The 24,314-nt window shown below is 35.2% G+C and overlaps 1 protein-coding gene across 6 annotated transcripts; it reads right to left on the reverse strand.

The window, feature by feature from the left end:
- Positions 1-17,984: 17,984 nt before the first annotated feature.
- Positions 17,985-22,413, reverse strand: UREF (urease accessory protein F). 6 transcript variants are annotated; one of them, XM_088953073.1, is made up of 4 exons: positions 22,275-22,346; positions 19,900-19,975; positions 19,741-19,814; positions 17,985-19,187 (listed from the first exon to the last, which is right to left on the reverse strand). In XM_088953073.1, the coding sequence occupies exons 2-4, from the start codon at positions 19,949-19,951 to the stop codon at positions 18,426-18,428; spliced, it is 888 nt and encodes a 295-aa protein (XP_088809199.1). In that variant the 5' UTR covers positions 19,952-19,975; positions 22,275-22,346; the 3' UTR covers positions 17,985-18,425. The 6 variants fall into 6 exon arrangements, with proteins under 6 accessions (XP_088809199.1, XP_088809200.1, XP_088809197.1 ...); XM_088953074.1 differs by having other exon boundaries at positions 17,985-18,946; positions 19,052-19,196; positions 19,741-19,975; positions 22,275-22,315; XM_088953071.1 differs by having other exon boundaries at positions 19,741-19,975; positions 22,275-22,345.
- Between the last annotated feature and the right edge of the window lie 1,901 nt (positions 22,414-24,314).

The following is a 24,314-nucleotide window of genomic DNA, read 5'->3' on the forward strand; positions in this document are numbered from 1 at the left end:
CTCTTGTAAGTCCCCATTGAGGAAGACATTCTTCACATCCATTTGATATAAAGACCAAGAGTAATAAGCAACAAGAGGCATGACCACATGAATAGAGTTCATTTTAGCAACTAAAACAAAGGTTTCCAGATAATCAATGTCACAAGTTTGTATGTATCCTTTGTCTACAAGCCAAGCTTTGTACCTCTCTATGCTTAACAGTGTAAACCCACTTACACCCAATAGAAGTCTTATCCTTAAGACAAGGAATAACCTCCAAAGTTTGGTTCTTTATTAGGGCATCCATCGCTTGGTTCATAGCTTCTTTTCAAGGAAGGGACTACATTGCTTCTGTAACATTGTGAGGGATGGAAATAGAAGAAATGGCAGAAATATAGGCACAATAAGAATGTGAGAGAGCACCCTAAGATACATAGTTAGTAATGAGATACTTTCTACATGTCATCTTCCCTTTTCTAATGACAATAGGAAGATCAAGGTCGGGATCAATAATAGAATTATCATGAGGTTCAAAATTACTTGGGTTTGGGAGATCAGATTGTGATGGGCATTCTACTTCAAGAGCCACCCTCTTATTATGCTTGATGAAAAACTGTTACTAGGACCGAGTTCGATACACAGAAGGAAAAGGAACACCATTGTTACAAGGAAGAGAGGGAGGGGGAGGAACAGAAGAGACAAGGACAGAAAGGTAGAAGGGAGTTTGATCTTCACTTGCATTCTCCCCTAAAGAGAATGATGTGATAATTGGAAAAAAAAGGACTCCAAAAAGGTAACATTTTTAGAGACATATCTCTTGCCAATTGCTAGAGAGAGCATCAAAACATTTATAACCTTTCTAGATAGGAGAATAACTAAGGAAGATACATTTAACTGACTTAGGATCAAACTTATGCCAAGAAGGACTCATATCATGAACAAAACAAATACAACCAAAGACTTTAAGGGGATATTGAAAAGATGTTCATTAGAAAAGAGAAGTTGATGAGGAAACTATAGATTTAAGGGTCCTCGAAGGAAGTTTGTTGATGAGATACAAAAATGTCTCAATAGCATCACCCTAGAAACAAGTGGGAACATGAATCTAGAATAGTAAATCTCAAACAACTTGAACCACATGCCTATTCTTCCTTTCAACTACCCCATTTTTTGTGGAATATGACTACATCTAGTGAATAATGCCCTGATCTTCAAGAAATATAAGCAAATGATGTTCAAAGTATTCATTGTCATTGTTAGATCTTATTATCTTAACTCTTTTCTCAAATTGTATCTCTACCATATTCATAAACTTTTGAACTACCATAGGAACTTCATCTCGACTTTTCATCAAATAGAGCCATGTATACCGACTGTAGTCATCAATGAAGAAGATGAAGTATTTATACACATCCATGTAAGGGATAGCATATGGGCCCTAAACATTAGTATGAATCAAATGAAAAGCAACATTACTTCTTTTACTACTCGCAAAATATGTGGTTCTACATTGTTTTGATAGATGACAAACTTCACATTCAAAGTTCAACTTTGACATTGAGTCAAATAAGTTTGAAAACAAAAGTTTTACAAAATTGAAAGACATATGAGCAAAACGACAATGTCATAATTTTAAAAATCGTTTTTTTTTTATTTGAAAAAGACTTAGTCTGACTCGATAATCCATGCTTTGAAGGTCCATCAAAGTGGTAGACTCTATCAATTTCATGCCTACTTCCAATCATCTTCCTCATGCTCAGGTCCTAAAAAACATAATGGGTAGGAAAAATGTCACTAAGCAATTATGGGACTCTGTAAGATAACTAACAGGCAACAAAGTTTTATGTAATTAGGGCACATGAAGAACTGATTCAAGAGAAAAGTTATGAATGAGTTTGACTTCTCCTTAACCCGAAATAGGGGTTTGGGATCTATCAACAATAGTAATATTGCCCTTCCCTGGGGTTAACTTATATGAAGTAAAATGTGAAGGCATACCAATCATATAGGCACTAGCCTTGGCGTCTACAATCCAATGATTAAAATATGTGGAACGAACAATTATAGTACCTATCTTGGCATATGAATTAAATGGATTACTAAGTCCAGAACTAGATGAGGAGGATGTACCACCCTTTTCCAACTATAACAATATATTCTTGAGTTTATTCATTACATCAGAAGAGTTAGGAACATCAGAAGGTTGAACATCATTACTAATTGTAGCCAAGTGAGCATTTCCCTTCCTCCTGATTTTGTATTTTTCTAGTTTTAAGTAAGGATTGAGCTTCCAACACTTTTCCCTAGTATGTCTTGGTTTCTTGCAATAATCACAAACCACATCCTCAACCTTCTCAATAACATGGTGCTTACTAGTATTTTGCTTAGACCGAGATGACATAAAGGCAAAGTGATCGGTCATAGGAGGTTGCATCATGGATGTCCTTCTACTCTCTTCCCATTGTACAAGGGAGTACGTAGAAGCAAAAATGACAATGCCTAACACTAAGAATATGTTGCCTAGTAAAATCAAACTCTGGATTCAAGCCAGCCAAGAAATCAAAGACTCCATTATCCTCTATATAGTTTCGATATTGTTCACCATTTTCAAGGTCCTTCCATACAAGAGTCTTCAGGTGATTCATTTCTTTTCAGATGGACTATAGAGAAGAGAAATACATAGTCATAGATCTCCCCCTAATGCATATTGCAAGCTTCCCTCTGAAACTGGTACACTCTAGCAATATTGTTAACTTGGGAATAAATAGCAATAACTCTATCTCAAATATCTTTGGTCGTTGGAAGAAACATGTAGTTTCGGGCAATATGAGGCTACATTGTGCAAATCAACCATGACATTATAAGAGAGTTATCATGTTTCCACTTTGCATATTTTGGATCTTCTAGATTTGGCTTCACTTCCTTTTTTACGATGAATTCCAGTTTACCTCTCCCAGTGATGATAATTTTAGCATATTTGAACGGCTCTAAAAAGTTGGTTCCATCAAGTTTAATAGTAGTTATCATACCACTAGAAATGCCGACACTTTTCGAGAACACATTGAAACCATCTATACATCCCTAAATGATTCTATAATTTATCAAAACACTTTCGCATCAACCAAAAGGGGCCCCAAATACTTAACCACAACTAAGGACCCAAGAAACTTAGGCCACCACACGGTTAAAAGGCAAAGAAAGGCAAAAAAACTAAGTTGCACCAAAATAGAGGGAGAAGAAAATCTCCCAAAAATTGTCCAGGGATTAGAAAAATAAGGGACCACTTCCTATTGCACCCAAGGTAAAAAATGACCTGAATGGTCTAGGTTTTTCAGCAGAAAAACTGATTAAACAAAGTGTATAAGGCTCAATATCATATATGAATTTTTTGTGATTTTTTTTAATTGAAAAATCTACTAAAAGTCATAGAAGCTTCAAACAAAGACAAGAGCCATATAAAAAATCTTCTAAAATCAGGGCAAACCAAACCATATATGATTCATGTATTGCCACCGACACCTGTACAGACTACTAAGTCATTCGACAACGGTCTAACATCAGCAATTCATCTTGTGAAAGAGAGTCAGCAAGAAAAGTATTCCCAAGTGCCATTACCCGCTCTGATACCAAGTTGGAAATTAGTATTGTAAATCTAGGGTTTGTATGAGAAAGAAATAAAGAAAGAAAGAGAGAAAGGAGAAGAAGAGGATTGTGTTGAGTGGTGTGTTTTTCGTTACTATTCACACCCTCAAAAGGCACTTTATATTTTGAAACAAGAAATTACAAAGAGACCCCTATTTAGGTGCCCAAATACAAAAAGAGTACAAAGGAAAGAGATTGACGGAAGCATGAAAATGTATATCTAAAGTGTACTCAACAATTGACATTTGTAAAATAAAGAGTTTAAAAGTAATATTTTTCCATAATAATTTTATAAATGTCAATTTTATTATTTGTGCAATTTTTATGCTAAAATAATTAATAATTGAATGGAGGAAAGCCCAAACATAGGTCCAAGAAACCCAAGTTCCATGGCCCAAGTATGAGTGCAGATTCTTTTTCTGCTTTACTCTGAACAGGGTCCAGTATTTTGGGCATATCTTTTCTACAAATGTCAAAATTCGATGATTCTTGAGGCTATGAATAGCTAAGAGATAGAGATACAATTCATCTATTAATAACTTCCTCTAAATCAATTTCTATCCAGGCGAAAATTGGGGGATAAGATGCGGATCCGGGCTGAGCAGATTGAGGAGGCTGGCAGCATAATAAAAAAGAAAAATCTAACCTAAAAGGGGGATGACTTCTAAAGGTTATTTTGGCATTATTTTCTCAGTCTTTCACAGAAGAGAAGAGGGGAGAATGACGTCTAAACGTGGCTAAAGCTTCAACAAGGCTAGGGAGGATCTTGATCAATGAGTCTTACTTGTTCTTTTACTTTGATTCATTGAGAGATTTCAATGTTTAATTTTGTTCTTGAAAGAAATTTTTTATTATTTTTATATTTGATAAACCCTGAAGTTATATTATTCAATTTCCATATACATGCTCTTTTTATGTGCAATTTGTTAGAAGATAATTGATTGGGTAAATTTATTTTATGAATCAATCATTGACAATACTGTCAATTTGATATATTGTCGTTCTTGGGTAGCTTGTAAGAATAGATCATTTTGTTCTTCATCAAAAATTAATTCTCTCAAAATAAATACTTTTGTTTTTGTAGTTGGTTTCAAAGTTATGTTTTTAAATTGTTTGATTTGGGATGTGAAACTTGCAATTGAGTAATAAATAGGAATCAAAGTCGAGACTAGTTAAACAAATCAATCAAGTGAATCTCGAAACCTTGTTTATCACAAACTACTTTTCATCCTTTAACCATCGTTACTTTTATTCAAATATTTTTGCTCTTCTTTTTATTTTTAGAAAATCATTTTATCTAGGTTATTCACTCTTAGCGATAATTTCTTTGTTGGTTTAATCAACTTCTCTATGGATTCGACACCTAAAGCTACGCTTCAACAACCACTTAGCCAAGGATAATAATTTTGGGCAAGACAGAAGTAAACACTAAAAACACCATTGCGTAAACTTTCTCAACGGTAATAAATGAAAGTAGGAACCCAAGGAGAATCCCAAAAAAATGTTGTCATTGGTGTTATTAAGGAAAAACAACAAGAAGAAGGATACAAATGTAGAGAATAGTAAAAAAGTAGTTTTAGCAATTGAATGCCTTATACTAGAGCCTTTATGCTCCAAATCTAAAACCTATATGTCTCAAATGAGGCCCTTATCTTCTAGATAGAAATCCTTAATATCTAATACTTTATAATACCTATATACACATAAACCTTTGGGGAGTAGAAACTCGAATACATAGATCATCATTGGCTATAGTGTGGTTACAAATAACTAAGTGCCCAAAGTTCATTGAAATAATCAACTGGTTCTAGATGAGCAATATGATTTTTTAAACTTTAGGAATTAGTCCTTCAATGGATTAACCAATGTCTATCTCATATTGAAATGCATAATAGACACTTGATGATCTTGCATATCTTCTCCAACAACATGATATTTTATGTTAATATGCTTGATTCACTTGAATCCTTGTCTTTTTAGAGAAAAAAACTAGAGGTTTATTGTTGTAGAAAATTCTTAGGGATTTAGAGAATGGATTTTCAATCTAGAGCCTTTAGATGGAGTTCCACAACCTACAAGCCTAAAAAATAACCTTACATCAGGCCACAAGAAAACTTTCCTTTATACTAGATATGGCTGCATCTAACTATTTCAAACTCTTCCATAAAAAGGGTTCTTTGGTAAGAATAAAAACTTGAATAAGCCTTTAGAGATAAGCCCACAATATATATCCCCACAAGAGATGTTCCATCAAAAACTTTACTTGGTCTCATAAAGCAACAGTTTGTCCTCATATGCAAATTAAAAAGAGAACCAATAAGACAAATTTATTCCCATTGATCTGGGGATATATACTTTGATTAACCACTTTTTCCTTGAAGCTTAACACTATTAATTGTCGCTTTATATATGCAACTTTACCTAAAAGCTCATCTTAACGGATGTTCATTCCTTATGCCTAAAAACCTATGAGTGAAACATAAAAGCATTCATATGCAAATTTCCATTTAAAGATTGATTTTCAAATCTTTTAACTCATATTCTATTGATTGGATGGCTATTGTTTCCATTTGAAACTGGTGCCTCTCACCATCCTTAAAATTTAGCTTAGAAAAAATGAGAATAAGATGAACCATAAACTCCTTAGAAAATTGTAATTTCAACTAAACTAGTCATTTCCATGATGTATTTGCTCATATTTCCATTTGCATCATACTTATATTTTCCAACTTAACCAAAACGTTGCTAGCTTCGACCTTTTCAAATTTTTAGGGTCGTTGTTGTAATGCAGCTAAGGGTGCTTTGGCCTTATTCTTTTAGGTTATATTTGGTTTGAAAGAAAAAGTAGGGAAATGAAGGGAAAGATAAGGAAACCTTTACAAATCTTGTATAGATTTTCCTATCTTTCCCTATTTTTTCTTTCAAACCAAACATGGCTTTAAGGATACTGCCTAAAATTGATGCTGGAACATTGCATTGCATGCCTTTAAGAGCAATACAATTAGAGCACTCTCAAACTTTATATCTAGTCTATTGATCACGTGTTGTACTAACTTTAGTAGGTTTTTCAAGATACACAGCCATCAATTCAAAACACAAAGTCCGTGTACCATTTTTCATTCCTCAAAATTTGTTTCATACGAAGTCCAAATGCTAGCTACTAGAGAGGAAAAAATAGAGATACTAGTAGTTGTTGTTATGATGTTTGAGTAAGCTTATGCAAAATCATCCATGCATAAAATAACAAACCATGTATTCATGCAATCACACAATGTTTTAAAAAATAATCTGGGAATGGAACCATTCTGGCTACCGGTTTTTGGGTCGATGGTTTGACCGCCCTGATCAACGGAAAATTGACTTTTTCAATGGTTTTGACCAAAAATCGGGTTTAGGGTAAAATAGAACCGGTTGCCTAGACGGTTCCCGAGCTGAATGGTCCGGCCGTCCGAATCAACGGCAGTTTGAAAACCTTGAACCACAGATGCCAAACTAGAAGCATCAATTAGATTCATCCAGAGTTAATGCATGTGATAAGCTTTGATGAAAAACCTAGTGCATCATTATAGTCCCTCCTTTAGAGGTCGAAAAGGTGACATTCAAACGGTTCTCACAGGTCTTTTGAGAAACCCAACACACCATCACAATCGTCTCTCCCTAGGTCAAGATTGGGAGTTACAAGTGGTTCTTTCATTAATTTACCAATTAGAGTAATTGGTCATAATTAACCACAACTTTTTAAGGGCTAATCACCTTTGGGCAGAATAATCCTCTAAACTATGAAAAATCATGCCAATCACTGTACATCATTTAAAAAGTACCCAAACAATGACCTTCCTTTAGATTGTGTTTGGTTTGAAGGAAAAAGTAGGGAAAGGTAAGGAAACCTTTACAAACCTTGTATAGATTTCTCTAACTTTTCCTTCAAACCAAACATAACCTTAGGTCAAGTCATTTGCTTGTGATGTCTTTAAATGCAACTTTATGTAATTCCAAGTAGTAATCCTTAAAAAGAGAGAGAGAGAGAGAGATCTAATATCTTTTTCCCTTGCCATGATTTATGCCACTTTGGTGCTATAGAATTAATCCAAGGTTTAAAATATTAAATCAAGACTGCTTCTAATTTTCTAATGTCCCTAATTTAAGTATAAAAGTAGATGCATGTGAAAAATATCACACATCATGCAATTTAACATGCTATGTTGATGCATTAATTTAGGACATTTCGAGGGACCTAAGGTTAAGGGAACCTCAGGTGAAATTGCCCATATACCTCAAGGAAGAAAAAGGTTTCTCCTCTTTCTAGGATGGTTATCTACATCACAATAACATAGAGAGCCACTTATAGTCAAGGTGAGAACTGAATGGAATGTAAGAACATGTGTAGTGTATGCAATGCATATGCATTTCAGTAAATTAAATCCGTGACAAGAAAAATGCTTATAATAACTATAAACAATCTTAAAGGAGGCCAAAATAATTAATAATTTACTTAAAATAGGGAATAACACGCTTAACAAGGTCGACATTAATCCCTGGGAAATTGAGGAAAGGTCCCCATAAAGTCTAGGCCTATGTGGGCTCTATAAGGTGATCCAAGCTTAGTTGGTCAAGTTTAGTTTGGAGCAAAAAAAAAAAAAGAAAAACCCAATTTAAATCACTTTATCCTAAAATTGGTTTAGGCTGCATTTGGCATTCCTTGTTTTAAGGACTTATCTCCTTAACTGTAACAAGGAGATAGGTCTTAAAATAAGGAATGCCAAATGCAGCCTTAGCCCATTCTGAATGGAATAGTGTAAATGTCCAAATACACTTTACTCATTCATTTGGGCATTTTAACAAAACACCTAGTGGTGCAGGAAGGGTTCCATAAGGGCCCATTGGCATTTTCTTTTAAACTCAAACCTCTTAATTTACAAATTTGAACCCAATTCACAACTCTAGGAGAGATGATGCCTCAAGACTGTCCTAATAGTAATTTTGCTTTGCATATAAATTTGGAGCATGACATACCAGGTTTTTATTTACTTCTCTCTCTCTCAAAACAGAAAAATTCTCTTGACCACATATTAATAATTTGGTGTTGAGGTTAGGTGTGCTGACATGACATTGGCTAAGGAAGAAACCATTTATAGCATGGTCTTCTCATGTGGGATTTACCCAAAACATGGCATTGTAAAGTACAATTCATTTGCCTCAACAACCATCAGGTGTAGAACCTTTGACTTAGCCTGGCCAGAACATTTTCAACCCAAATCAGTCCAGATTAAAACTTATTTAAGATATTTAACTAGAGAAGGTACAACCAGTGTTTTTGAAAGATCATTTGGGTTGTGAGGATCAACATGTAATGTCATATATATAGTTATATTGCAGAAATTTTGTACAAAACAATTAAACATCTATAACATCTAAAGTGGATATTTTTTTTTTCTTTTGATGCAAGTTATAAAAATTAAACTTAGTTTTATAATGTCAACTTATATCTTTATCCTTTATTTATACACATACATATGAATTAATTCAGTTCATCGAATAATTGAATTATTCAATTTTTAAGCATGAAGTGGCATTCCAATGAAATGGGGAAGTACTGATATGCAGCCAACTCCTTTACATGTGACCTGATTCCGGCCCTCTTAATTTGCCACGTCAAAAGATCTAAATGGGTCCCACTTACAAATTTCCCATGACAAAACTTGCCCTGTTTGAATATCTCCTGACCACCTTTCTGGATAAATATATATTCCAACATTAGAAACTCACCAGAGGATCATGACCTTGACATATATAGATAAAACTTGAAGAACTTAAACCTGTGCTGGGATTTTACAAATATGTTCATGCATGATCTAGCAAAGATGGACATGTATCATGATGCATGTCAATATGATGCAACCCTTCTCCTTTATATGGGCTTTTGGACTAGTAGTGTAAGATTAGCTCAAACTTATGAAATTCTCATATATATATATATATATATATATATATATATTTCTAGGGTTATTGTTATTATCCTCTTCAATTGAATATTTTAACAAAATCTTTGTAACTATATAAATTTTTAGTTATATTATCTTTTTCTTTTTTATTATTTGTAATTACTCTATCTAAATCTGACTAAATTAAGACTCAGAAATCACAGCCAATCTGGATACCTAATGAACCTATTTTGAATCATATATAGCTCTCATCATTTAGAAAAGAATATTCCAATCTTGAAGACCATAAAGGGATGCTGATTTGAAGGGAAACAGATTACTCACCATTGTCTCTTTTTCTTGAAAATAGAACTGTTACATTCTTATCTTTATATTTATTCAAAAGATAGGATCTAGAATTGAATCTTTATGGGTCAACAACTTTGGTAAATCTAAAGTCTAAACCAAGTAATACTTTTCATGATCATATTCTACCATTCATTAATGTCTCATATCAACCTTGGAAGATGCTGACATTTTGTTCAAAGAAAAAGACAATTTGGATTACTCTTAGGGTCGAATTTTTCGACAAACGGATACCATTTGTAACTCTAAATCTATCCTTTTTTTTATTTGATAAACTACCTAATTGAAACTTCCAAATATTGGACCATTTTCCAAAAAAAAGGCCCTATCAACATGCATCATCATCAACATAAATAATATTAGGAAAGAAATGAAGAGGTCACCTAATTAGGTTGACTAGGAAAGTTCACTGGACACTACCTATTTCTTAAATGTGAAAGAAGTCTATGGCGAATTCAAAGTATCCATCAGATGGGAGACCCAATGGCTCGGCCATATTTCATCCCTAAGGCTCCATTTGAAAGGAGTATAAATGCAAATATGTAGAATGCAAAACTTTGTGTTTTCGTATTATTCATATATATATATATATATATATATATATATATATATTGTATACATATTTATATTAATTTATACTCTTTCCAAACTAAGCCTAAAGTATAAATCTAACAAATATGCTACCTTTATACGAGATATCTTTATGCATGAGTTCCAACTTTCAATGTTTTATTAAGCATGTTCATATTACTTATTTTGGACAGTATCAGGTGTATAATATATTGCTTATTTTGAGTCCCTAAGAAGTTGGTCATTCCAACTTCCAAGTTTTTTCCCAAGTTCAAACCACCCTAGAGTGACCTCTAACCTCCTAAAAAACTATAAAAAAATGAAGGATGTGTTTGGTTCGATAGAAAATAAGAAAGAAACAAAAAAATGAGAGAAAGTTATTAAGGAATTTAATAGTTGTTAAGAACTTTGCCCTCAACTTTATGTTTCTCTGTTATTTTTCTGTGGAACCAAAATAGCCTAAAATAAATTAATGGATGCCAAGATGACAAACTATAGAGAATGCCATATTTAAAGCAATAATAAATGGGCCTAAGAAAAATTAGTTGAAATTTAGCAAGATGAGGGGTGGGGAGAATGACCAATTCCTAACAAATACGTTAGAGTACTCTGGCAGTTTGGCAAAGTGAAAGTCTTAACTTCCAACTATTTGAAGACTATCAATGTGATAAGTACCAAGAAGCAAGCAGGAAAAGGTACCCATCATATTTTCAATAGGAAGACTCACCATCTTCTATCAATTTGGATCACTCTAATTACTGTAAAAAAAGTAGGGAATTTTTCATTTAAAGGGTGGTGATCTATCAAATTCAGATTTCAACGGTGACTTCTTTGTCTTTCACCAAGGATGTTCACTACTTGTCAAAAATGGAATGTGCCCAAATCTGTCCCCCTTTAAAAGATTCTTTACTCTCATCTGTTGTACAAATAAAATTTTTGGATAAAAGCTTCTGGACCATGTCCCTTATGTCTCTTTGTTTTTAATTTCAGGGTTCTTTTTATTTTATAAGAAATTTAGTTCCTAATTCCTCTATTTCATTCATCTATGAGGTCAAAATTGGGCCTTCACATCATCTTAAAGAAGACAAGCCATTTCCAGATTATTCTGAAGGTGGAAAGACACATTCGCAAGCATAACTATATGAGCAATGCAAAAGATACATCTTTCTTTCTTTCTATGTAAGGGAGAAGAATCTATCTTAAAAGCACAAATTTGTATCACAACCTATGTTCCATAAGGTGGTTTTATATCCCTACCCAACAAAAAGGGTTTCATTAGAATTCCTCTTAGTTCCATAAGGTGGATTTTGTATCACACAATTTCTACATTTCTTTGACAACAAACAACCATGAAACAAAGAGAATCATCTGATAACTCATAAAACAAACACCACAGTAGTAAAAGAACACAAATAACTAAAAGCAGTCTAGTGATAAAAAGTAGAGGACCAATTAGCCCAATTCATCATGAGTTCTAGTAGTATAGCTAGCCCCATTTATCTAAGAGCAACTAAGAGGAATTTATTTGAGATAAAAAAAAAAAGACTAGAACTGGAACTGAAAAACAAAGAAGTATGGTTAGTTTTTCCATTCATGTCTGAAATCTAAGCATTACTATGAAGAACATATGGAAACAACTAATTCAAAAATTAATTTTATTTCTTCAATAAATGATCACTACAACCACTTCTGTGCTTTTCATTGTTTGAGCTTGTTCTTCTAGTTGAATTGATTCCTACTAATATTCTCTCTCTCTCTAAGAGTATTGCTAAATGATCACAAAGCATTGCTAACTAGGTCTAGCATATAGCACCTTCCCCCTCTCGTATAGAGGCCAAAGCTACATCACATGGACCTAAGGCTCTATTTGGAAGAAGTACAAATACAAATATATAAAGCACAAAATCTTGTATTTTATATGTATTTTGTACTCTTTCCTCAGCTTGGAAAGAGTATAAACACAAATGGTACAAGATTTAGAAATATAATATACACAAGGTTCTGTACCGTACAGGTTTGTATTTACATTCCTCCCAAACTGAACCCGAAGAACAGATGAAAGGGGTATAGGTGAAAAAAATTACTCTAAGATAAATCACCACAAATGTAGCTCTCACATGGTGTAACCTATGAGTAGACCCCGAGTCATCACTCAAGTGATTTATTCTCTTTCAATTGATAAAAGTCTGACATTAATTAATTTTTTGTCTGGGTAAGTTGTCTAATACTCCTACCAAATTATGAAAAGAATAAAAGTTTACCTGAATTGAAACTAAAGGACTATTAGATAATAACAGTTGAAATAGCTGAACTGAATATTTTATTGCTTTAATTTTGTTTGTTTGACATTAATACATGCATTAAATATGCATGTACAACTATAGAATAAATTCACAATAATACAAGGTTTAGGAATATATGCTGTAATCTGGATATGATGCATACATATATAAATATATACATACAAAAATATCAAATAATACATTGGATGACTGGATTACAATCATCACACAATATCTAAATTTGATTGATTCTTGGGGTCTTGTGTAACACTGGATTTATCAATAAATATCCAAATTTGAGATCTGATCCAATCCAACTATTATATATATCTGAGTTTGAGTAAAGTAAATCTAAGTTTGAAGGATGCTGGATGGAATAGGTTCCTTTTCTGTGGAGATGGGCACTAAATGCGTGTGGACCTGGTCATTAATGAGGTCCACGTATGTTGGACCTACCATGTTCTGAAAATTTTTGCCACCAACCAGTCTTTTTTGCTCTCACCATACAACATAACCTTCACTGGGCTCTCTCTGCACTGCACAAGTGTCTATTACATCATGAAGCCCTACCACAAGTCCAAAACCACGTTTTGTTCTTTATATGTCTCCTCCTTCATGTGAGAGATGATGCCTCTCTTTCTCTCTCTGCATTAAATCAGTGTTTCTTGGACTTTCCCAAGAATTGATAACTTGCTAATGTGAGAAAGATGGTGAGAGACAAATGGATAGAGAAAGAAAACGTATGCATGGAAAGCTAATTTGGAAGCAAGCACTATTAAAGCGCGCGAGCTTCTTGTGACGATGATCGATGAAACCCCATACGTTAACGTTTCTTTCTTTGTCCTCATTCCCTTTGTCTCAACATTCTTAATTTGCAAGCAAATATGATGTAAGCAATATCACAAGCCTTCATATATAACATTACCAGGCCGTCGGCTATAGCTTTTAACCTTAACCATTTATTCATCCTTGTTTGGAAGAATTAATGGCTTAAAGAGGGCTATTACATACATATTGGGATTTGGAAGAATGCTATTAATCTATTAATAATGGCCTAATGGGTGCATCTTGGGTTGAGAAATGGGCCATCGGCTGGTTTGGAAGGGTTTCAGCTTTTATTGAGTTGTGTTGACTGAACTGTTTTGAAGAAGTTATTAAAATTAACTTTACCGGAAAGTTGATTTTTTAACTGAAATAACGTGCATTTAAGCTTTCTAGGTCATGGTTTTCAAAACCGGATCAGACTGGATGGTTGAACCAGAAAAACCGGGAATTGGTCAGGTGATCAGTTCCGTTTTTCTCCAAATTTGAATTTTTTCCAAAACCCATTGATTTTGGTCAACAAATCACTGACTTGAGCAATTATCCATCCGAATGGTTTTGATCGTTTTTTATTTTTTTTAATTTCCCTGATGGATGACTTTTTAGAAAGTCCTCCCAATGTACCCCAACTTTGTTTCTGAAAGAGAGAGGAAGAGAGAGAAGATGAAGTAATTAGACTGACATACCAGTCCACCTGTGAAGAGCTCCACCGGCAAAGACCCTAGGTTTGAACTTATACCCATGAAAGTTTCTCCTGTCCAACCACAAAAAGTGACCATGGAACAAAAATAACCAGGGTTTCTCCTGTCCAACCACCAAGAGTTAAATACTTCAACATTTCCATGATTGCTTCAGTAAGGATATCCCTATATCCAATATTCACTTTTTGCTCCTAAGTAGGGAATGCTCCTTCTCAAGGTTGATATTAAACACACGGGTAACCCATTTAATTATATCTATACTATATACTAGTAGGAGTGTCAATTGGACTGGATTTGGTCCAATTCGATCCAGTCCATTGTGAGTCTATTATGAATGTACCAGGCCCAATCCAATTCAATGAATATTTTGGACCAGTCCAATTCAATGTCTTGATGTTCAATCTGTTCAAATTCATTTTAATTTAGATTGATTTCAACCCAAACTCAATCCGCTGATACCTATATTCTTATCTTATATCAATGAATCACATATTGGCTTAATTCAATCCAATCTAATATAAATTTATTATCATGGTTTTTAAAAACGAATCGGTGACCGAATCAGCCAGGGGTCCAGTTATTGGTTCGAACGGTCCGACTATTCGACCTGAACAGTCGGCCCGTTCTGACAAAAAAATTAAAAAATTGGAAAACGGTCAAAACCGTTCAAACGGTTCGAATGGTTAACCGACCGATTCAGCGGTTTGCTGACCAAAATCAACGGTTTTGGAGGAAAACTGAACCGGTCAGGTGACCGGTTCCTGGTTCTCGGTTTTTCGGTCCAACCATCCAGTCCGATCTGATTTTGAAAACATTGTTTATTATGGACGAACCAGGTCTAATCCAATTTAATAAATATTTTGGACCGGATTGGTCCAATCCAATATGCCTTATTCGTCTGTCCAATTTGATTTTGGAGTAAATGGGGTGCAGTCCAAAACTGGTCCATTGACACCCTTATTTACTTAGAGCAGGAGAAGCCCTAGGCACATAGCACCTATCCACACAGTGGGCCTTACATGTTCCCAATGTGTTGTTGGATGCCCATGCTTTAAGCATACAGTATTTTTTGTTGTAGATCTTATCCTGAGATGCAAGTCATGGGGCATTTATCTTATATTTGTGCTTTTTTTATTTTTATTTTTATTTTTATCTTTCCTTTAAACCTCTACTTTCTCTTTTCACTTCATTTAGTTTTTCCCTCAAATTCTCTCTTGTCCTTCATCCTTTTTCTCTAATCAAAATGGTTTTAATTTCCTCTTGAATTCTTTTCAATATCCTCAATTCTTTTTGTTAGTCATGCCCATGTACATGCATGGCCTCTCCCATTAGTATCTGTACCATATATTGTAAGCCAGGGAGAGGGTGGCATGACTATTGCTATTTTGTATTTTTTTCAAAATATTGTAAAATTAGATGTACAAGTGGAATTGAGTATGTGTTTGCAAGGTGCGATGGTTGATAAGGTTTCTTACTGGTTGTGGCAGAAATGTATATTTTTGTATATTGTAAGCAGGGTGGAATTGCATTTTCTGCCTTTATTTTTGTATTCCCTTTGAAATTCACTTATCTCTTCCATTTCACGCAGTTTTTCCTCCCTCAAAATCCTATCTTATCCCTTCTTCCTTTTCTCTCACCAAAACCATTTTTTCCTCCTGCTAGTAGTAAAGCCCTCAGCCAAGAAGGTATCTCCTTCAAACACATGGCTGGCCTCGTATATTCAGAAAAACAGGCAAATGAATTTCAACTGGGTTAAAATTTTCCTCATATCCATTAGTAACAAATTAATCTGATTTAGTTTCCTAACTAAATAAAAGACTCCATGCAAAAGCTTCGATGCAGTATATTGGGGTGTGTGTGTGGGTGGTTATTTACCCAATAAAGCCTGTTTAACCTCCTAAATCAAATAAAAAATATAACATAAATTTACTATATAGTGGGTTTTGAATAGAGGTATAAATTGGGTCGTGCCGCCCGCGGCTCAGCACAACAGTCCACGGGCTGTGTCAGGCCTGGCACGATCATGTGGGTCGTATTGGGCCTGGGGTTTTAGGTCCATGGGCCGGCATGGCCCATATATATTATTCATATTACACACACACACACACACACACACACACACACATATATATATATATATATATATATATATATATATATATATAAATTATAAATATATAATAGTATATAATATATAATATATTAATAAAATAAATATTTTTTTTATTTTATTGTACTAATTTATTTAATTATTATATATATAAGCAATTGTATACACAAAATTCATATAAAATTAAAATTTTGAGTTTTTTGTCAATTTTTTTTAAATAAATAACTTTGACCCGATGCATGGCCCGACTTGGCCCAAAGCTTGGCCCACGGGCCAGCCCAGCCCATGGCACAGAACAGAACGGCATGGGCCCACACGGGCCTGGGCCGTGGGCCATGCCGGGCCGACCCCCAAATTTTCACCGAGAGGGCGGCATGGCCCGTGATGGCCCGCAAACCAGCATGACAGGGCCTGCACTTTGCACGGGCTGCCCACAGGCCATGCCGTGCCGGCCCGGCACAGCCCACATTACACCTAGTTCTGAATTACGTAAGAACAGTTGCTTCATACTTGGTACGAGATATCTATATATTAACTAGTTTATCGTGAAAAGTGTTCTAATTAATTCAATTTTTAGGACGTTAGTTTGATCTTTTAATACACAAAGCCTTTTTTTTTTTTTGGTTAACTGAACACAAAGGCTGGTTTAAGTTGTTCTATATTGCTTTTGTCATTCATCTAAGGAGTTATTTGATTACAGCTGAAGAGGTTAAGGCGTGATGCCTTGCTGCTTTCTCAGAAATAGGTTGTGAGTTTCTTAATAGCTGAATGACATGCCTGGTTGATTACTGTACGTGTACCCTTAAATATTTATTGCAGGACTCTTTTATCTACCCGAAAAACAAAGACAATAGGTCATTCAGTCCAGCTATTTCAGCCATTATCACAAGCCCTCTAAGACGTAACAAAAAAAGAATCATGGATGGGATGCCTAATTCTGCAGATGTACCTATTTTCCAGGGAGTCAGGATCTTCTGCTGCACTTCCCATTCATTTGTGACAAGTATCCATGCATATGAACCATGCATGGAATGGGACACACAGGCTGAACTAAATGAAGGTGAAAGAAAAAATAGTACAGCAGACACAGACTCTTATTCATGATAGAATATAAATGAACAAATTGGAGAGTTTTGAATATGTATGTATGTAATGTGTTCTTTCTTTTTTTTCACATCTCATAGGATACCTCTTTTCATATTGCTTGTTTGCTTTGTTAGTTTAGTAGAATGAAAGAAAGAAAGACTTTAATTTACCTCATTTATATAGGGATGTCAATTTTCCTCCATGGGGAACTGCCCCAAATGGGATAGGGATGGGAATGATTTTCTTCCATGGGAATGGGGATAGGGAAATTTCCATACCTGTTGGTGAAAACGGGGCGGGGACGTAGAGAGCGTTCCCCGCCCCGCAGGGACCCCGATCCCTGCCCTGTAGGGATCCCCGCTAATATATATATATATATATGCATACATCTATATATGTATGTATGCATGTATATTAATATTTTTAAAAAGATGATTAAATATGTTTGAAATTATTTAAATCCAGATTGCAAATTTTAATTATTTTATTTTTAAAACATTGCATGTTTTAAAACATTGCATTTATTTAGGAAATGAGAGAGGAGAGAATCTTACATCAATATGGTATCCATACTTTTCCTGTCAAATCAAGCATCAAACTATCAATATCAACTTTGATCCCATCTTATCAAAGGCCTGAATGAAAGTACTATCAGAAAATCCTCTGGATCCAGAGAGAGAGAACCAAACCAACAAACTGCCACAAACCTAGCCTTTATTAATTTTTGCACCAAGCGACTGCCACGAACCTAGCCTTGGGAGAATCTGGGGTATTGGGACATTACCCAATTCTGGTCCTGGCAATCTGGGGCCTTGGGAGGGATGAACTGCCACAAACCTAGCCTTTAGTAATTTTTGCACCAAGTGGCTGCTCTCAGACTTCAACCTGCATTTTTATGCTTGTCAACCTAAAATTTTACCAGTGTACAAACAATGTCCCTTGCTATTCAAGAACTGAACAATCTAGAAAATAAGTAGCCATGGCATCCCTGGACTGTATCAAGCAAAGGAGCAGTCTGACATGCTTCTTCAACAGCACGATTCATCCATTTACTTAATAGTTCTTCAGCAATATGAGCAATCTGGTGCTGTAGTACAGATGCGCCCAAAGGCCCAACCAAATTAAGCCTTGTGGCTGCAGAAATAGTATCTCTCATTGTAATAAACATGTAAGCCCTCTGACAAGTCTCACTGTCAAATCCAAGAAGTCCGCATATAAGCCCAAAGACAGGGGCATGGTGGAAAGAAACAGTCCCGGAACCAAGCAAGGTGTCCCTCATTTTTTTGAGAGAAGGAAGTTCTACGAACACAGCGGCAGCTATCCTCAGAAGTGCTGATCCTTGGGAAATTGAAGCTTTCTTACTTACTTCATTTGTTAGTGTTGCATCTAAAATTTTATCAAGTCTTGTATAGGTATCCATGTTGGGGCACTTTGATGCAGCATACACAAAAGGAAGAAGTAGGCTCCCTGTGTTTTCCAATACATGGATCACATATGTTTTAAGATCTTCAGGCTTTGAAACCATATAAGCTTGGACAGCAGCTTCAAGACCAAAAGAATGAGCAAAACCACCTGTTGGAAGAATGGAATCAAGTAATTGCCATTGGCTCCACTGTAAGATATGCCTTGCAGATGCAGGAGTTTCCTTCCCTTGATTTAGATCCACCCCATGCTCCATCAGAAGTCCACTATCAACAGTAATAAGAATCTGCCAAAACTTGAAAAGGAAATAGAAACTACAAATGAGAACCATAAACAATCCAAGAAAATGATTTCATAGACTACAAGGTGGTCCGAAAAATTAGTCCTTGAACATGTGATGCACATGCCTGGACTAAAGACCATTTTGAAAATCTAAAACCATAGATCACCAGTATAAATAAAATAAAAATAAATAAGAAAAGGTCATATGTTAAGCATTTTTGCTACCAGAATGGACACTTAGAATCTTTAACATTTGCTTTCCAAAACCATATTGCCCAAAAGACTGAGATATACAATGGATTGCTAGGGCAATTATTTGATGAGTTCAATCCATCAATTCCTTCTTACGTAATGCATACACTACATTATTGGAAGGTCTTCCTAAAAACTAATGTCCAGGATCGTGAATGACATTAATCTGTGAATACTGAACAGGTTGGAACATTCTCTAGGTCTATTGCGAGTGATACATTGGCATCAATTAAAAGCTCATTGGAATCAAGAACCATCTACGAAAAATTAAAGGGCTACAGAAGTTCAACTGAAATAAACAGTACCCCTCTTTCAAGGCAAGATGACTGCACAGAAAACTGTTGAAGAAGATGCACATAACTGAATATTGGCTCCAGATCTGCTAAAAACAAGACGTGTACGATGGGCTGCATAACCCGATAAGGAGTAAATAAACCAGTGATCCATACTGTTATCAGACATACCAGTAACTGACACATTTGCTCTTGATTGGGTTTTGTAGTCTATTCTACACATCTTGTTTGTAGCTGATCCTGAGTCCTGAATATCAACATGAATGAAAAGAGTATGAAATTGGCACTGGAACATTGTTTTTCCTTTTAGACATGGATCACGTTGACATACCACAAAACCAGAAATTATGACATTTATAACATTATCTGGAGATGATAATAGAGATGCTAGAACTAAGAATGACCACACAATACCACAATGATTGGAGACATTTTTGCTCTTTCCTCTTTCTTTTTTGGGTTTTTGTTTATCTTTTTCTTGGAAGATGAGGGGGAGATTGAGAAATGTAGAATGATCCAAATACAATGTAAAGGTTACAAGGTTATGCAAGATGCTCTTGGATGGCAAGGAAATAATAAAGGCTTAATTGGATTTTGAACGCTACTCTAGTGCCTAGGGAGATTCAGTCACTATATCAATGTTTCCAAATGCTAAAGATATGCTATGCACTCCACTATCAAAAAGCCTGACATACTAACGAAAACATGAGAGATGTAAGAGAACCAAGAATAGATTTTTTTTGAATAACTAATTAAACTAAAACAAAATAGATAGCAACTTAAGTGTCGATGATCAACTCCAGGACTAAAAGATGATGGTGTTTACCAAACTGACATGGCTCACAATCCAAAAAAGAAACACGATTCAAGAATGGGACTAGCAACTTAAGTGTGTGAAGTGAAGGATGACCAAGCTTGCAATACCACTAGAAGGGGGTAATAAAGGGCTGAAGTGCTACTTTTCATCCACCACCATCAAAGTAATACAATCCACCAATTTCATGCCCTCCACCAATCTTAATCCCCACTTATTCTTCTATACACATTATTGAAGCTGTTCCTTTCTACTTTCCCATAAGTAACGCGATCACTTGAGTGATGATGAAAAACCTACAACTGACAGTTTATAGTATATAACTGACCTTCTGGTTACAGTATATGGCAACCACCATATAAGAAATAAGGCAATTTCTTGGTACCGAAAGATACCGTACCTAAAATTTCATGTGAATTTGAATCAAAATACCAATTAAATGGTTATCAGTTTGTTAGTCACCATACCTTTTGGTACCATAGCAGGACTCAAGAAACAGATAAGGAACAATAAGTAAAAAGAAAAACAAAATATTGGACTGCAAGTTGTTTTATATACTTGCTTGTTGTGATTTTATGTTTCCAAATGGTTTAACTCCACTCAAATCTTGACTGTAAATTAGAATGCACCTATTTTCATTCAAAAAGAGAATAGACCCTTCAGATACTATTCTTCAAAAAAAAAAAAAAAAAAAAAAAAAAACTTCAACTACACAAACCCAGTTAGTAGGAACTAATAGGTATTAACACAATCCACAGCAATGTCCCCATTGTTGACCAATGATGGGAACAAAACTTCTAATTTCTTCCAACCTCGTCGTTCTTCAACCACTAACACTTTCTGAATTCAACGTTATCATGTTCTCTAACAAACTTCATTGCTTTTTTTCTTACTAACTAATTTCCCCTCTCAAAGATTTGTATATCATCCATTATGAGTTTTTCTGTCTGCTAGAAGCTCATGTTTCATCTAATTTTATTCCCATAATTATAGGGTCTCACAAATATGATTTAACTCAAAAAGTGACATCCTAGCAGATCAATAATTCTGAATTTCTAATCTCTTTTCTTTTTCCTAATTTGAATTAGATAGAATCTAAATTTTAGTTAAAATGAAAAGAGTGATCATATTACATACGAGCAAGAACAGTTATAGTCAAATTGATTAAAATAACAGTTACGGTCAAGCATGAATTAACCCATATCACCTGCCACAAGAATCAGCAAAATTACAATAGGGAAAATCTTTGATGCGGGAAAGACATGGTATGGGAAGAGTTTTGACCAATCAAAACCCACCCATGAATTAGTAAGAACTACGATAACAGATGTGAAGTCATCATAATTAGTAAGAACTCCAAATAAGTGCAGAACATCAAAACGAATCGGATGAATACAAAGGAAAAAAAAAAAAAAAACAGTTATAGTCAAGCATGACTGAACCGACTTCACCTGTCACAAATCAACAAAATTACAGAAACGCCTAAAAGTACAATTCAAACAAATACCAGGTCAAAATTATGATAACAGATGCAAGACCATCAAAAGTTAGTGAGAACTCCAAATAAATATAGAAATATCAAGTCGAATCAGATCAATCCATGATGTGATTATACAGAAAACAAGAACGCTATCACTTGAACAGAGAAAAGTTAAGCATAGAAATCGGTTTCGAACTGGGAATCAGAGAGCGAGCGAGCGAGCGAGCGAGAGAGATGTTCAGAGAAAATCACCTGTGCCCTAGATGTAAAGACCACGGAAAGTTTGGTGACTTTGGTCAACCACCTTACGAATCAATCTGTTTAAATATGTAAACTTTTGAAGTCATGTGAAGAGATAAATACAGATTACAGAGTTTCTCTTCTGGTGGACCTTTTGGGATGACAACGGTCAACGGATGAACGGAATGGTCGACTGTTTGCCTGAAGCCCGAAAGAGAATCACTTCGGAATTCGGATCACCCACGCTTGAACTCGCCGGAAAAATCCCGGTGAGTTCACAACAAATTTTCGTTCTTTTGCTGCACTCGCATATTTCCACGTAGTGGTGCAAGTGGGGCGAGTTGAACCGGGTTTATGGTCAACCCGAGCCCAACCCTAAAATTTGGGCTTAAAGCCCGAGGTCAAGCCGGGTCTTTACAACCCGAAACCAGTCCCTATGCACTCAGGTTGGACTCAGGCCGGGTCAGACTCGGATTGGGCCGAGTTCGAGCTATCTAAGAATTATGCCCGAGCCTATCTCAAAAAATAAAAAAGTTCGATTTCTTAAAACTGAACTCAACCTAAGGGCCAAAAATTCAAACCTAACCCGTGTAAAATTTCAGGTTTAGCCAATTCAGACTCAGGTTGAACCCACCCAAATTACACCCTTAATTCCACCTGTTTTGTGACGCATCCATCTACAACTAGAAGTGCTTACATTAACCGGCTGAAATGTCAATTCCTATATCCGACAAAAATGTAAAATAGAGTAATACAATGGCACTAGAGATTTACATGGTTCAATTTAGAGCCTACGTGTTCATAGACAACACAAAAAATCCACTAATGAAGCATTCATCACCTTCTCACCAAAGCCCTAACTCTAAATAGATTCAAAGTTCCTACTCCCCTTTATCTCACACTCTTGTTCACTTTTCTTTACCCCAACATAGTTTTGTGTAAGGTACAAGACTATTTATATGAGAAAACACCCAAATTGGATTGGGCCCACAAAACTAATAGGAAATGAATTTGCAAGTCCGGCGAGATCTTGATGCAAATCCAAAGTTCAACAAAACTATACCCGAGTCCAGCCTACGAAACCAAGCTACTCTTCTGGATTTCAAGAGTTTAGATGAATTGTGCGATTGGAAAGACTTGCAAGATCCTTAACACTATGAGTCCATTCTTCGAGGGCTTCACCACTCACACCTTCGGAGGCTGGTCAATGGTTTCGCTTCCACCATATACCACTAACGTTTAGAAACCAATCTAGAACCGGAACTACTTTCGCCACCGATTACTGGGTTAGTGGTTCTAGCATCCGGTTTAAATGGATGGCCAGTTCTAATTTAAGAAAAAAATAATTAAAATAAAAAATGTCAAAATAATATTGTACAGGTTGAATGAGTTGATGGTTCAACTATTCGAATAAGTAGATTGTTAACCAAGTCAATGATTTTTGGCTAAAAAATGGATTAAGGGTAAAACAAAACCAATTGCTTGGATGATTTTTAAGTTGAACGGTATAACTGTTTAGGTCTACAACTGTTTAAAAGTATTGCTTTTTCATGTACATATATATTCCCAGCTGCTTAGGGAATTTCCTACATTCAGGAACTACCCAATTGATCATTTAGAAACACGTAGATCCCTTGACAGAGCCATTACTCAAGCTAGGCTAAGCATTTTAACATTACAGATTTATATAATAGGGATTGCCATCAAAAATATAAACTTTAGAACCTATAATATAATAAGAAAAAAGAATACCCTGAGGATGGATCGAATAAAAAAGAATTTAATCATCTGGAGTACTTCGCCAATTAGAGGATCAAAACACTTGGGTAGAGCAGAATAGCCTAGGAGCTCAAAATAGGATTCAAGAGCTGTATAAAAACTTTGAGGAGTTATTTCATCATGTAGAAAACATGTGAGGACAAAAATCCTGACAAATGTGCTTACAGTTGGGGGATAAAAACACCAATTACTTTCATAGAAGTACAAGGTTCAAAAAAGAACCACATAAAGAATAAAAGATGAACAAGGGAACTAGGTGACGGAGCACAAGGA

The sequence above is a fragment of the Nelumbo lutea genome, chromosome 7, assembly GCF_056320005.1.
Source record: "Nelumbo lutea isolate HS-2025 chromosome 7, American lotus-T2T, whole genome shotgun sequence".
In the NCBI taxonomy this organism is placed as follows: domain Eukaryota; kingdom Viridiplantae; phylum Streptophyta; class Magnoliopsida; order Proteales; family Nelumbonaceae; genus Nelumbo; species Nelumbo lutea.